General features: G+C 37.6%; 1 protein-coding gene across 1 annotated transcript; it reads left to right on the plus strand.

Annotated features, from left to right (window-relative positions):
• Positions 1-5: 5 nt before the first annotated feature.
• PRPF38B (pre-mRNA processing factor 38B) lies at positions 6-8,578 on the plus strand (the record flags this gene model as incomplete). Its single annotated transcript, XM_009572767.1, has 6 exons — positions 6-197; positions 3,631-3,699; positions 3,994-4,145; positions 4,229-4,289; positions 6,872-7,095; positions 7,363-8,578. Coding segments are annotated over 6 exons (1,551 nt in total), but the record flags the coding sequence as incomplete, so codon positions are not given.
• Between the last annotated feature and the right edge of the window lie 5,966 nt (positions 8,579-14,544).

The following is a 14,544-nucleotide window of genomic DNA, read 5'->3' on the forward strand; positions in this document are numbered from 1 at the left end:
AGCAGCAGCTGCAGAGCGGAGCCCCCAAGCCGGCGGCCTCAGGCAAGCAGGGCAACGTGCTGCCGCTGTGGGGGAATGAGAAGACCATGAACCTGAACCCCATGATCCTCACCAACATCCTCTCGTCGCCCTACTTCAAGGTGCAGCTCTATGAGCTCAAGACTTACCATGAAGTGGTGGACGAGATCTACTTCAAGGTGAGCCTATGGGCCGCGCCCTGGGCGCCGCGGACTCCTCGGGGCTGTGCTGGCGCCTGTCCCGAGCCTCCCTGGGGCTGGGGTTTTTGAAGGGGGAGGGCTTTGATTGCGGATGCGAATTCTCTCTCCTGCCTTCCTGCCCCTTATCTTGCGGTAAGGGATGGGAGCAAATCCCTCTGCTGTTGCTTAACTGGGGGAATCCAAGGTGCTGTCTTCTTTTTCTTACAAAAGAAGTGTGTTTCGCGTCGGATTTAGAATTACGGAGTTGTAAGTTAGTTTTGAAGTGGGTAGCGTGAGCCAGGGCAATGGGGATGAAATGGCCGTCTAAGGATTGCGTTCTCAGTCGGAGAGAGTGGGGAGGGGGCCCGATCTGCATGCCACTTCTAGAGACAAGCACTTCCCGCAGCCTAGGAGTTGCCGACATGCCGTATAACTGCGCAAAGGGTATGGTGGTGACTGCAGGTGGTTTCAACAGGAGTTTGCATGTGGCCTTCTTCCTCAGTTAGAGATTAGGACCCGCCGCTCCACACCTAGTCAAAACCGAGTTCATTTTAGTGCTTCTCTTGGCGTTAGGTAGGATGTGCTGGGGAGATAACTGAACTGTATCAGTGCACCCATGTCTCAGTTCTTGTTTTGTTAGCAGGATTGAATCAGTTTTGCAGCGAGGCTTCCGTCAAGCCAGTCTCCCAGGTAGAGGTATGCATAATTAATGCTCATCAACACAGCCACATTCTTTGTTCTGATAATGAGAGCAAAACTTAGATAATTCAGGCTGCTGTTTTCAGTCAGCTGTACTTTGGTGGTTATTGAGATATTCTTCTCAGATGAATTGATTCTGCTTGATAACGTTACTGGGTCAGTTAGCGGGTTTCAATATACTTTGAGATAAAAAAAAAAAAAGGTAGTCTTTTTGTCTCATTTAACCAGGGCAAGTCAAGTTACTTAGGGCACTATAATTGCGAAAAGTAACTCCACGGAAGTATTTTGAGATTTCTGGCATTGTTTGCACTTACTTTTGAAGACAGTGGTACTGTTTCTCCTCTTAATGACAGCACTTCTCTGCTTGCGCTCCGTCATTTGGAGCGGACTGCTTAATTCTCCTAATACTTAGAGTAATGTAGATTGTCGACAAAGCTTCTTTTCAGTTAATTTACCACTTGCTGCCTATGAGAAAGAAATAACTCATTCTGACTATCAGAATGGAAAGCAGCAAAGTTTATTTTTGCAAGTGATGGCAAGAGCTCAAAAATTTATAAAACAAACATATTTTCAAAAAATTTGAGAGCTTACTGTATTTTACATGGACCCTTGCAGATGTAGTAAAAAATATTCGTTGTCTTAGTATTGGTAGAGCTCAACTGCAGTAGGTCAAATAGTTCATTTGCTTGTCTCAGTTTTTCATTCCATAAGTGGCTTAATCTTAAACTGGGGAAGAATTTTGACATACCATTAAATATTGGCTTATTAATCCAATGTAAATAAAGTTTGTTTACTGAACTTGACAGTTATTCTGACTCAAAACTGCATGCTAAATAAAGGGAAAACTCAGCCCCTTACTTACTCATGAGTAATAGATGTGAGGGAGAAGATGACCTGATGGTTAAGGTATTTCATTGACATTCAGAAGATTTGAATTCTGTTCATGTTTTAAGATTCCTGAAAAATTGCTGTTGGTTTTTTTTTTTTTTTTTTAAATGAACACGATATCTACCATAGTGGGTGTATTTTCGGGTGTATGTGTCTTTGGAAACCAAAATAGGTGGCTCATTTAAAAAATTTAGGAATGCTGGGTGCTGGATTCTCAGGAAGGATGATCTTAAGTCACACAGTCGGCTAGTGATAGGGACCATCTTTGAAGATATGGATTCCGTCTAGGTATTTGAATTAATTCACTTGTAGTTCTGGTCCCTTGTTTCAGTTCTGTATCTGCAAAGTGGATGACTTCCTCTTTCTTTATCCCTGGTCTTAGCACCATGTGCATGTCCTCGACTTCATTTAATCTGTATACTTCCAACAAGTTAAGCATATGCAGCAATTTTTGTAGGATCAAAACCTTACATACTCTTTTCTGAAATGAGTGTTGTTTTTAGAGCTTTGGGGGTTTTTTTATTGATATCTGTCAAAACCAGCATGTTTATATTGATTGTGGCCAATAAATGTAACTAATTAAAAAAATTGAAGACTACCATTGTAATAGTGTCATACTCCTTTGACTAAAAAATACTTTTCATTTCCTGTGAGAGGCAAAACAGTAAGTGATAAGAAGGATGTGCAGTATTATTTATGTAGTATTTGTGAATGTCTCATATGATGCTAATAATACAGGAAGTCATAGTGGATTTTGAGTTCTGCAGTATTGGCATCTCTCACGTTTCCTATTTGGATAAGACAGCAACTGTAAAAAAAAAAAAAACAGTTCAGCAACTTCAGCCGTTAGTATATCTCTGATTTCATGTGATTGTGCACATAATTAGTTTTATTTCATGTATTGTTAAAGAATTTTAATTTGTGAACTACAGTACAACTTGGCCGCAAACTCTCATCCCCAATCCAGTGTAACACCATTGTACCTTTTTTGTATTGCTTTTACTTTTTTTTTTTTAAGTTGATGAGTTTAGGAAATGTACCTTCTTATTGAGCCACATGTTACTTCTCTGAATTTCACAATTTCAAATGTAGCTTAGGCAGTTTTATGGTTCTTAACTTGTTTATGACTTGTTGTCAAATTTAAGGAATGGTGTTGGTCAACTATGTTCGTGCACTCATATCTAAATGCATCTCAAAAGATTTGAATTAGGCAAGCTTTACTCATTAGTACTTCGGAACCATTGTATATAAGAACGTCACTGTAGACTACAAGAAAAAACACTGGCTTTTTAGGTTAAAATACTACACTTTATAGACATCTTTCTTTTGTCCTAATTGTAGGTGATACTCAAGAGAAATCTCTAGCTAAGCTCACTGCATAAATGAGAATTATGAATATGAGACTGTAGATTTTGACTTCTGTAGCTGTCATCAGCAGGTATCACTAAACTTGTCAAGAGACAGTTTAAATAAAGGTAATTGTTTAGTCACCGTAGAAAATAGTAATGATGGGGTTTAGTCATAAAGTATTTGAAAGTACATGGAGTATAGAATAAGCATGGATGCTTGCTTTGGTGTTTTGGTTTTTGGTTTTTTTGGGGTTTTTTTTAACTTCATCCATGGTTTTGGCTATAATTTCTTAATGTGGTAATTAAAAAAGCCAAATGTTTTGCTTTAATGACAAAGCAGACTTGATCTTGAATTTGGTAGGAGAAAACAAACTATTTAAGATTGATTTAGGATATCCATTGTTTAAATTAGGTTTGTGTAGGCAGCTAAACATTATGGAGGTTGTAATTTTAATTTTATTTCTTTCTTTCCTCGCCAACCCCCCCGCCCCTTTCAGGTTACACACGTCGAACCATGGGAAAAGGGGAGCAGAAAAACAGCAGGCCAGACAGGGATGTGTGGAGGGGTAAGTAGAAGTACGTGCCTTCTTAAATTTTTCTGTCTGGTAAATAAATTTCCCAAGCATCGCTAAAACTTGCTTGTATGTTGGCTCAGTCCCTAGATGTAAAAGTATTTATTGCAAAGAGTTGGTATATTCCCCTTGCTTCCAGAGCTGTGGGTGCAAATAGTGTTGCTTTTTCCACACAGCTCTGTTTGTAGATTTAGATTTTATTCTGTGTTAGTTCTCATATTCTTTTGTAGATTTGGGATAATGTCTTTGTGACTTCCTGCATTGTCACCTAACTCTTTCTTTTGAAAGGTGCGTGGTGTTGGAACTGGAGGAATTGTCTCTACTGCCTTTTGTCTGCTCTACAAATTATTTACACTGAAACTCACGCGTAAGCAAGTGATGGGCCTTATAACTCATACAGACTCTCCATATATTAGGGCTCTTGGATTTATGTATATTAGGTAAGTATCAATATAATCAACTAATGACTAATATAATATATGGAAAGCTGTATTAAAATTTTACATCCTTTTTGTACTTAAAGGTACACACAGCCACCTACAGATCTATGGGACTGGTTTGAATCCTTTCTTGATGATGAAGAGGTATGTCGGCGAGGGTAATAATTTGTTTTCTTTTGTTTCTTTTCATGTTACTACTTCAAATTTAAACACTGTTTGATAAGATTTTCTGTAGTTTGGATGTTGCAATGTTATGTTCTTGTAATTTCATTAATTAGTGCAGGAAGCAGGTCTGAGCTGGGACCCGGCTCATTTTTCTTAGATTTCAAAGATTTAACAGAAATTTCCATTGGTTAGGATGTTACTGTGTCAAATATTACAAAGCCATGTGATACAGCTTTATTAAATCAGAATGCAGACAGCAGTTTGTGTGAGTGTGGCTTCTGTGTGGTTTTTAGAAAAAGAATTATTTTTAAGCAAGGTATAGTACGTCCTGAGAGTGCTAAATTTGTATTTTGATTTATTACTGGGACATGGGGAATTGGTGCTCACATAGAAGAGTGGGAAGTATATAGTAGGAACCAACATTCACCTTGAGAAATACTACCAAAAATCTCTGAGGTTATTATTCATGTCCTGAAATAACTAAACCCAGGATTTCTTCAGAGGAGAAACAAACAGCCTAATTACTGCATAAGGTGGCATTGTTTCTAGTAACCTTAATGTCTTTGCTAATGGGGCAAAAAAAGAAACATGAGTTGCTAACTGAAGAAGTTCAGCAAAGAGGCTGCATTATTATGCAGTCAGATAGGAGAATACCTTTGGTACCATAGTCCTGATTTACTGTCTGGAGAAACGGAGTAGGAGCTGGTGGGTGAGGTTTCTTGGTCTATGAAGTTGAATATACGGTCTGCTACATACTGTTGCGATTTGTATTTATTGAGCAGGTTTTAAATTACATCCCAGATTTAAGAATGGAACAGGAAGGATCCCTTGCCCTCCTCAGTGTGACAGCAGGCATCTGCTTCAAGAAATTTCAAATGTTGTAGTTGCAAATGATGTCCGAATAATTGTATTAAAAATAGTGTTAATTATACCTGTATCTGACTGCAATGCAGTGTATTTATTTTAAACAGCTTTTTTCATGCTAAGTATCAAAAACACTGTGCAAAGGAAACAGCTGTTATTTCAGGTAAACCTGTGTTATTGTACGTTTGTAACAAAAATCAAAACAAATAAAAATCTTGATTGCATCGCTGTGATATCCTCCTTCTCCCCCAGGTGGTGCTAGTTAATATGAACTCTTCTCTGCAATGTTGCGTTGTAACTTACGAGGAGGATTGGGGTGGCTTCGTTTTCAGGGTCCCACAAACAACTTGATTCCCAGGACAATAAAGCGATCACAAGTGCGGTTCATTGTGCAGGTCTTAACTGGTTCATTATTCAAAGCACCTTTTTTAGTTTCTACGTTTCTGTTCTTGCAGATATTGGTTATCAGCATATATTTGTTTATTGTTGTTTAAAATCTCCCAATATATTTTTTGAATTAGTGTTTCTTTCCCAGCTGCTTTTAGTAGCTTTGTGTTATGTAGGAAAAAGTGCTTGGGGCTGCTTGTCTTAAGTTGCTTACCAGTCCTGGTCAAGCTCAATAGGATGAAGCAAATTTTTATATATATGGAATTATTTAAACCTACAGGATTTTTTTTTTCTCCAGTTCTTAAATATGTGGAAGCAGTTCATCTTTTGTCATGCTGCTGTGAAAAACTTCCCAGGATACAGAGTTACTTTTCAAAATGCTTCTTATGTTTATTTTGTTTAACTGTACATACTCTCCAGGTGCTACGTTTAACTCCTTTTTTTCTTCTTTAGATCTCTGCAGCGATTATATTTGGAAAAACTGTATATCTGAACACTTAAATGTGTGTGAGTGCAAGCAGTTTTACATTTAGATTTTCTCTTCCTGTTTAGATAACAAATCTCACTTTCCTTGTGTGCTTGCACTATAGGTTTGGGACTGACAATAGCTGACTAACATGTCCTGAGCTGTGAGAGGGCATAGCAAGAAGGCCTTCATGCGGTAATGACCCTTTTCAGAGACAATGGTCATCATGGATTATACGTTTCCAATTATTTGTTCATTTATTTATTTTTTTACATATTTCTAAATTAGAAACCTCACTGCTTCATGGCAGTTGGTTTGCTATTGCTTCCAATTCTGTTAGGATGCCATTTTGTACTAGAGGTTTTTCTATGATCATTTTTAGATAGGCAATTATGTAGTTCTTAAATGATTTAGGCCACAGGGTTGGGTATGATGGTACGCAGTTGTACATCCACAAAATGGAGTATTGAATGTAGTTTGAGAGGACTTCTCAACTTTGTGGCATTTAAATAAAATACAAGATCATACCATATAACCAGACTGTGTAAGGGGATTTCGCGTTAATCTCTTCATCGCCAGTCCCTTACCATCCAGATGGCTGCAGGATTAGTATGTGCCTGCATGCATATATATTAAGTCCCATTCCCTATCTGTAACATACTGCCAAATTTGAAGGATGCAGAGTTTGAATTTTTCTAAGGAAATGTGTTAGAATATGAGACAAGTAAACTTTCATAATCATGAGACTTCAAGAGGGCAGTAATGTAGCAGCATTATTTTTTTTTTTTAAATCAGTAAAGAATATTTTTGACCATCAGGATATTTTTTTGCTTGTATTTTGTAGGACCTGGATGTGAAGGCAGGTGGGGGTTGCGTTATGACCATCGGGGAGATGCTTCGTTCCTTCCTCACTAAGCTTGAATGGTTTTCCACGTTGTTTCCAAGAATTCCTGTGCCAGTCCAGAAAACCATTGACCAGCAAATTAAAAGCAGACCTAGAAAAATCAAGAAAGATGGCAAGGAGGGAATGGAAGAAATAGACCGGCATGCAGAACGCAGACGTTCAAGGTCATATGCATGTTATTTTGAAAATGAATGTTAAAAGTTCAATATTGAACTACTTATTACCAGAAACGTGTCATCTTTTCACTGACATAATGTTTTAAGGCAACAGGCAAAACAGTTTATGGATGCTAACGGATTAAAATAATCAGATTATATTTGGTATTTAAGATCAAATATAGACTGTGTATGTAAAGTATAAATTGGAAAGTAAAGGGGGTCCTTTAACTTTAAAAGGTTGTGTTTCATATTGAATATCTTTTATCTTAAAAGGTCTCCAAGACGATCCATCAGTCCCAGGAGGTCTCCCAGAAGATCCAGAAGCAGAAGTCATCATCGGGAAGGCCATGGATCATCTAGTTTTGATAGAGAACTAGAAAGAGAAAGAGAAAGGCAGAGATTAGAACGTGAAGCTAAGGAGAGAGAAAAAGAAAGGCGAAGATCTCGAAGTACTGATCGCACACTAGAATGGAGGCGAAGCAGAAGCAGGGACAGATATAGAAGCCGTAGTCGAAGTCGTGACAGGAAGGGAGATAGAAGAGACAGGGATAGGGAGCGAGAGAAAGAAAATGAACGGAGCCGGAAAAAAGAGAGAGATTATGATAAGGAAAGAGGTAATGAGAGGGAAAAAGACCGATCTAGAGAGAGATCAAAAGAAAGGAAAAGTAAGGGTGATACAGAAGAGAGAAGACACAAGGATGATAAGGATGACAAGAAACACCGGGATGATAAGAGGGATTCCAAAAAAGAGAGAAAACATAGCAGAAGTCGAAGCCGGGAAAGAAAGCATAGGAGTAGGAGCCGAAGTAAGAATACAAGTAAGCGCAGCAGAAGCAGGAGCAAAGAGAAATCAAGTAAACATAAAAATGAAAGTAAAGAGAAGTCAAATAAACGAAGTAGAAGCAGAAGCAGAGGAAGAACAGATAGTGTTGAGAAGTCCAGAAAACGAGACCAGAGTCCCAGCAAAGAAAAATCTAGAAAGCGTAGCAGAAGCAAAGAACGTTCCCACAAGCATGATCACAGTGATAGCAAGGACCATTCAGAGAAACATGATCGTCGAAGGAGCCAAAGTACGGAACGAGAGAGCCAAGAAAAGCAACATAAAAACAAAGATGAGACTGTGTGAACTCTTTCAGAAGTGGATCACATTGAATCCTATAAATGTTTGATTAAATCCTGCTTATTTTTTCTTAAAGTTGAGATCGTGCAGTAGTTGATGAGCACTCTTCTCCAACCTCCCTCTAGGCTGCAGATTGTCATTTCCTATTTTGGGTAGGGAAGTGCCTTTGTAAACCCATTCAATGCATTGACGGTTTCAAACCATTTGTTTAGTTTAATTCGTAATGCAGAGATTGTTCTTGCATTTTTATTGTTCAGATGTTTCTGAAATGTACAGTCTGTACATATGTCCTGAAAATGTTTTAATTCCTTTGGCATGGTTGCCATGTTGGTTAAATTTGTATGAGGCAATAAACTGCCACTAATTCTACTTTCATTTTGCAGACGTGGAATTATGGTTTGTATCCTGAAGTTAGCATGGCTGTGCTTTACATAATAGTATGGCTTTTAGGGATGGATCTTGAATGTGTATTATAGCTGAGATATTTATGTGCATACAATGTACATTGAGGGCTGCAGATTTAGAACTAACATTTATGTCCACTGTACCTGCTGTTTTTTCAAAAGCTTTTAAAATTTATTATGTTGTTGATCACCACTGGTATTAAATTGAGAGTGGACTTTCAAGGAGATAGTGGTTTTGATGCAAAGATTTAGATTATGTTGGGGCTTGTTTAGTAATTCTTTAGAAAGGCTACCTCAAGCGGACACTGTAAAGGTTGATGGATGAGTACTGTAGCCATCTATGCATTTTATTTGTTTGAAAAAAATCCATGTAAGCTTCCATTTTTTTAAAAACACAATTTACCGTTTGTGGTCTTTTAATGTTTTTAATCAGCAGCTGCACTCTGTCATTTATGATAATCCTGGGCTAATAAAGGCATGTAAGATGGGAAGAGGGAGGTAGGAAGAAGAAAATTATTACGAAGGATTTCAGTTTCAAGCTTCCAAAGCATTTTTATAAGTGTAAACATTTAAAATAAGAATTACCTGATAGTGTCCTTTTTTAAGTCATATTTTCTACAAATAGTAAGGATTGCAGTTTGTGCTGAACATTTCATCTGGCAGATTTTTTTTTTAAACAGGTTGTTAGAAGCAAAAACCAAAATGCATTATAGGAAAAAATCATATCATTAAAGTCCAAGTCTATTTGATAGATTATTCTGATGACTTGTATACTAAGTGAGGAGAACCACCTGGAATAAACTCTCAATTAATTCCTTTGTATTGGGTGTCAGCTTTTCCCTGCATGTTCATTGCCAGTTGAAGAGTGTTTGGGTTTCTCCACGTTTCATTTTCAGACTAAGTGACACTTTGCATGAATAAGGGATTTTACGTAGTAAATACTTTACAAGGAAGATGTAGCTAACAAAGAAATGCAGCAGCCCAAAAATAGGAAGAACGTTAAGTGTGACTAATTCATGACCATGAAGTCACCTGAAGGTAGAAATAAATTGACGTCTGTGCCTTTTTTGCTTCTGTGTGATGCAGGTCATCTAGGTAGGATATTTAAATATCAGGATTTTTTTTAAACCTCCAGGGGAAAACAAACAGTGCTTGAATTTCTAACAATACACTTCATTCCATCGTATTCAAAGAAGCAAAAATAACAAACTCAATTTTTTCTTCCTCCCTGCTCTTACTTATTGTTTTCTGAATTGTTCAGAAACGATTTCTGAAATTCTCCTTTGTCACCGTGATCCTTAGTATTAGAAATCTGTTAATACTGAGGTTGTTCAGGTATTGTCTGCTTATATTTTTGTTACCTGATTTTAAATCTGAGCTTGAAACACAGTTTAAGCTTCAAAAAGTTCTTTCCATGGCAGTGTAAAACTGAAATACTGAGCTCTCATTTAATATGGGAGGATAAAAACTGTATTGGCCATTTAAGACATACTCCGGCTAGTAGATTATTAGAACTGCCTTTGCAGTCTGCCAGGAGTTTGCATGGATTCTGTCAAAACAAAGAGGACAACTTTAATTTACCTTATTTGCTGCTAGAAGACTTCTTTTGGTCTCACTAGTTTTTAACCTTCAGCCTATGAGTTTCTGAAACAAGTACGTTCTTGGGCAGAGAGGCTGCAAAGCCAGTGTTCTGTCAGGGAAAATGGATTACCGATTTCCAATTGTTCCTGCAGTGCCCCTCCTCTGCTGCCATTGTTGGGAAATACAGTGAAAGAATGGCTTATTTGCAGGCAAAATCCAGGTATTTGAGAAACAATCTTTGACCTTAAAGTGGAGAGAGCCACCTAATTACACTGAAGATGGTGAACATTTTGATACAGCTTGTGCAAACACTGGCTTGTGCCAGTATCTCTTACAAGTGCAGTAATTCGGGGACTTTGCTTTTATTTTTCGATAAATAGTTGTTTCTGACTTGGATTTAATTTGATCCGCATTGTGTACTTGAGCTAGCGGTGTAATGGATAGCACAATATTCATAACTGATGAAGACCCATGAAAATGATTTAAACCAAGACACCGAGGATTTAGTATCTTGCAGCTCTTGCGTTTGGATCCAGGGGCTCTTTAATCCTTTTTTCTTTCTGATGCCATTTTATTTCATATGACCTTCCTTGAAACCAGAAGGAACAGATGCATAGAACTTCTACAAAGCAGCTGTGATCAGAAACGGTAAGATCAGTGGAGTCTCCAGTGCCGACTGGTCCGATGCGGTTGCTAGCTGTACAGCTGCAGCGGGCATTTGGCTCGGGGTCATTGGAAGAAAATTTCTGCCAATTGTAATTGGAGGTATTGTGAGAATTTTCCCAGGAGGTACGGTTGCAGAGCTTCTGTCTGACAGCCTGTGCAGTTACTCTTCAGTTCTCGGGGTACAAGCGCAACAAACCAAGCACTATGAACCTGAAGTTTCCACAGTATGCCACGTGTCCACAGTTACCTAGCTGGGATAGTTCCTCTTGAAGCCTAATCTGTCTTTGAAATTTCCTGTGGCTCCAACAATAAGTACTTATCTGAACTAATAACACTAATTTGAGAAATACGCCTCTACTTTGTTTTTGCTTTTTTTTTTCCTCTTGAAGATACTACTCAATTAGTTGAACAATATTTCAGATCTTAAGAAGTAGCAAACTGGCATTCTTTTATTTTAAGGCAGAGTGAAGGCTTTGGCCTCAGATTTGCACCTACCTACTGCCACATAACTATGCAGGTAATTAGTGTCAGTACAAAAGGACTAGTATCTGATTTTAAACATAATAGTGGTATTTTGATTGTCTATCTGTATTGAAAAAGGTAACTTGAATGGCAGGACAATTTATCTGATCAGGTTGGGGGGTACTTAGTACACCATGCATACCCATGGTTTTTATACTTTCATTTTTATGTTGATGAAGAAAGATGAATAAGCTCATACTTTTAGTATTTACAGCTGAATATTACTGTACTGACTCAAAGAGTACATAAATAGCCAGGATCTCTTAAGGGAAACCTGAAAAAATTAGACGACTTCTACTGGCTTTGATGGATGTTTGAGCCCTTTCTGCACTGCTATGAAGTGCACATAACTTTACATAGAGATGTCCACCAGCTATTAAGCAGGGTAGAACAGCATTTAAATGCTACTCTTGAGGTTTTGCAATGTAGATGTCTTTTTTTTTTTGCAATGTAGATCTCTTTTTTTTTTTTTCTTTTTTCTTCCCCCAAAATAGTTGGATGTGGAAGTGCACTTCTTAAATCTCAGCAATTTGGGGTCAAATCTGAAACCAAGTGAAGGACAGATTTTTGCCAGTTTCTTTATTGGACTGAAAACAGGCTAAGTTTTGAGCTATTACTTCTGTGTCAAATACAATTACAAATAATTTGTATTTGGAACGATAGAAATTTTTTTGCAAGTGTTCATCTGTAATTGCAACTAATACATCTTTAGAATTCTTCATTTGACTGAAATTCTTTATTAAGCATTAATGAAGGCATCTATCATGAAGTAACCTAGGTGTTTTTAATCACCTAATTTGTTAGTAGAAGTGATTTCACAGATACTGTTCTGAAAGCATTCATTTTACTTAGCATACCAATATGCTGCCTACCTTTGGGTCTTCAACAGGAATTTTCTTGATTCTCAAGTTTTTCTTCTTTTAAGAGGTTTGTGGGGTTGGGTTGCTTGGCGGGGGGGGTGGTGGTGGTGGTGTTATTTTGGGGTTTATTTGGGTTTTTCTGGTTGGTTGCTTTTTTTGCTTCATGAAGACCAGAGCTTCATACTAGTAAATAGTGTAGAAACTACATCTATGAAAACACTACATCTCATTGTCCTTTCCTGTGATCTTAAAACAAGTCAGCGTGACACATAAAAAAGCATTTGCTTCAATCTGGAGAGAACCTGAAACTAATCCTGACTAAAGTCTTTTAATCATCTCAGTGAGTGCCAGTGATGTTTCACGTATCAGCAGTGTTGTTTATTATTAGACAATGTCTAATGCCTGAGTAACAATGCCTGCAACATGCACACAGCCACAGTAGGAGGTGTGGATCTGGCTCGGTTCGGTTGTGTTGCTTTTTCTCCCTGTTTTGGTAAATTGTCTGCATCTTCTAACTACTTTTTTTGAGCTGAATCAATGTGGTTTTTCTTGGAATCTTGACTCCTCTTCAGGTTTTTCCTTTTTTTTTTTTTTTTTTTTTAAACAGACATGCAAATAATATATTCTATTACAATTACACTTCTTGTTTTCAATCATGGAAATGAGAGGAGCTGACAAAAATAGTACTACAGCATTGTCAAGGTTGTAGTGTGTATTAAGTAATGCAGGGCAGTTTTAAATAATCTTTCCTAAAGAAAGACTTGTTTGACAGTGAATAAATGCAGATCATGTTCTAAGAAGCAACATGCAATTCTTGGGCCATCTACAATCAATTTATTGGAGAGTGAGATTCCCATGAGATTATTTTGTGCAAGTGATCAGAAGCGGTGATTGAGATACCCAGTACAACTGTGTGTTCTGTGAAGAAAGGAAACTTTCAGAATACATGGCGTCTATTTCTATAAGCTGAAAATAGTGTTAAAAACCCTGTTGCATTTAGTAACCTTTATACATAAGCTTCTGAAGACTGTTTTTGTAAGGTATCTTTGAGTATTGTTTTACTTTTTATGTGTATGTAGAACCCTTGAACTTGAGCTTTGCTTTCTATGTTGGCTGAAAAAGTAACCACTGTGGAGTACGAGAAAAGGTTCTGCCTTTTCTGAAAAATGGGAAATTAAAATTTTAGTAATAACTGTCAGTTCTTCATTAGCCTCAAAGGAAAACAAGTCAGTTGATGTGAAGAGGACATTATGTTTACCCTCATGAGTCACCTCTCAAATCTGTAAAGGAAGAAACTTTTTTTGAAATTTAAATTAAAATGAAATAGCCTTAGAATACTTGATTAAGCCTCAAGCTACTTTTAATTGAGTGCACCTAAACTGCTTTTTTTTTTTTTAAGGAGTTAAATTTCGCTCTTTTAATCTTTATTTCAGCCTTTACTATTTCACTGATACATTAGGTCTAGGACACACTTACTGATTAATAACTGTCTTGGAAGAACTTTTACAACTGATTGCTTTACAAGGAAAAGTGCAGTTCAAGATTATGGAGATCTCTATCTGCATAGTGTTCATCTGCATTTTAAAAATTATCTCATCAGTTGGGGCTCAGATTTGATGTCCTGGATTAGATCTCAGATATGGCTAAGTGTTCAGCTTCTCTCCTCCCAGTCCTCAAGCAGCTGTGACTGTTGCAGTTAAGCACAGATGTCATCTTCTTAGCTTCAGGGAAAGAAAGACTGAGAAGAGCATTTAGGGAGAATGGTGTTATCAACAACCTTAACATCCAGGATAGCTGTAGGAGAACAGCAGCAAAGAGGAGATGATCAACCCTGGGGGGGGGCGGGGGGGAGAAGAGTGAGCAGTGGCTTCCTGCCATCCTTTTGAGACAAGGGCAGTAAATAGTCCAGAACATCAGTACTTTTGTTGGAGAATGAGCAATTTTAGGTACTGGAGAGAGAAAGTAAATGAGTGCTGAAAAGTATCTTGATCTGTTTGGATTTTGAGGGCTTTTCTGGGGAACTATAGTATAGCATTAGAAAAGCCTTAGTAAAGTGAAAGAGGGTTTTACTGTAAATGGAGGAGAGGACAAATGAGTATTGATAGTAGGAGTAGACAATGTGAGGTTTCTGAGGTAAATATGATGGATTTTAACAAACCAGTTATATTTAGGATATACAGGACTGGTGAAGCTTATCCCTCCAATCCCAAAGATTTAAGCAGCAGGAAAAGTTTGATTAATACATCCTAATCTGAATTACGACTCTTACAACTTACCTCCTTATCTGAACCAGAATTTTCAT

This window comes from Fulmarus glacialis, unplaced genomic scaffold, assembly GCF_000690835.1.
Source record: "Fulmarus glacialis isolate BGI_N327 unplaced genomic scaffold, ASM69083v1 scaffold45902, whole genome shotgun sequence".
Classification (NCBI taxonomy): Eukaryota; Metazoa; Chordata; class Aves; order Procellariiformes; family Procellariidae; genus Fulmarus; species Fulmarus glacialis.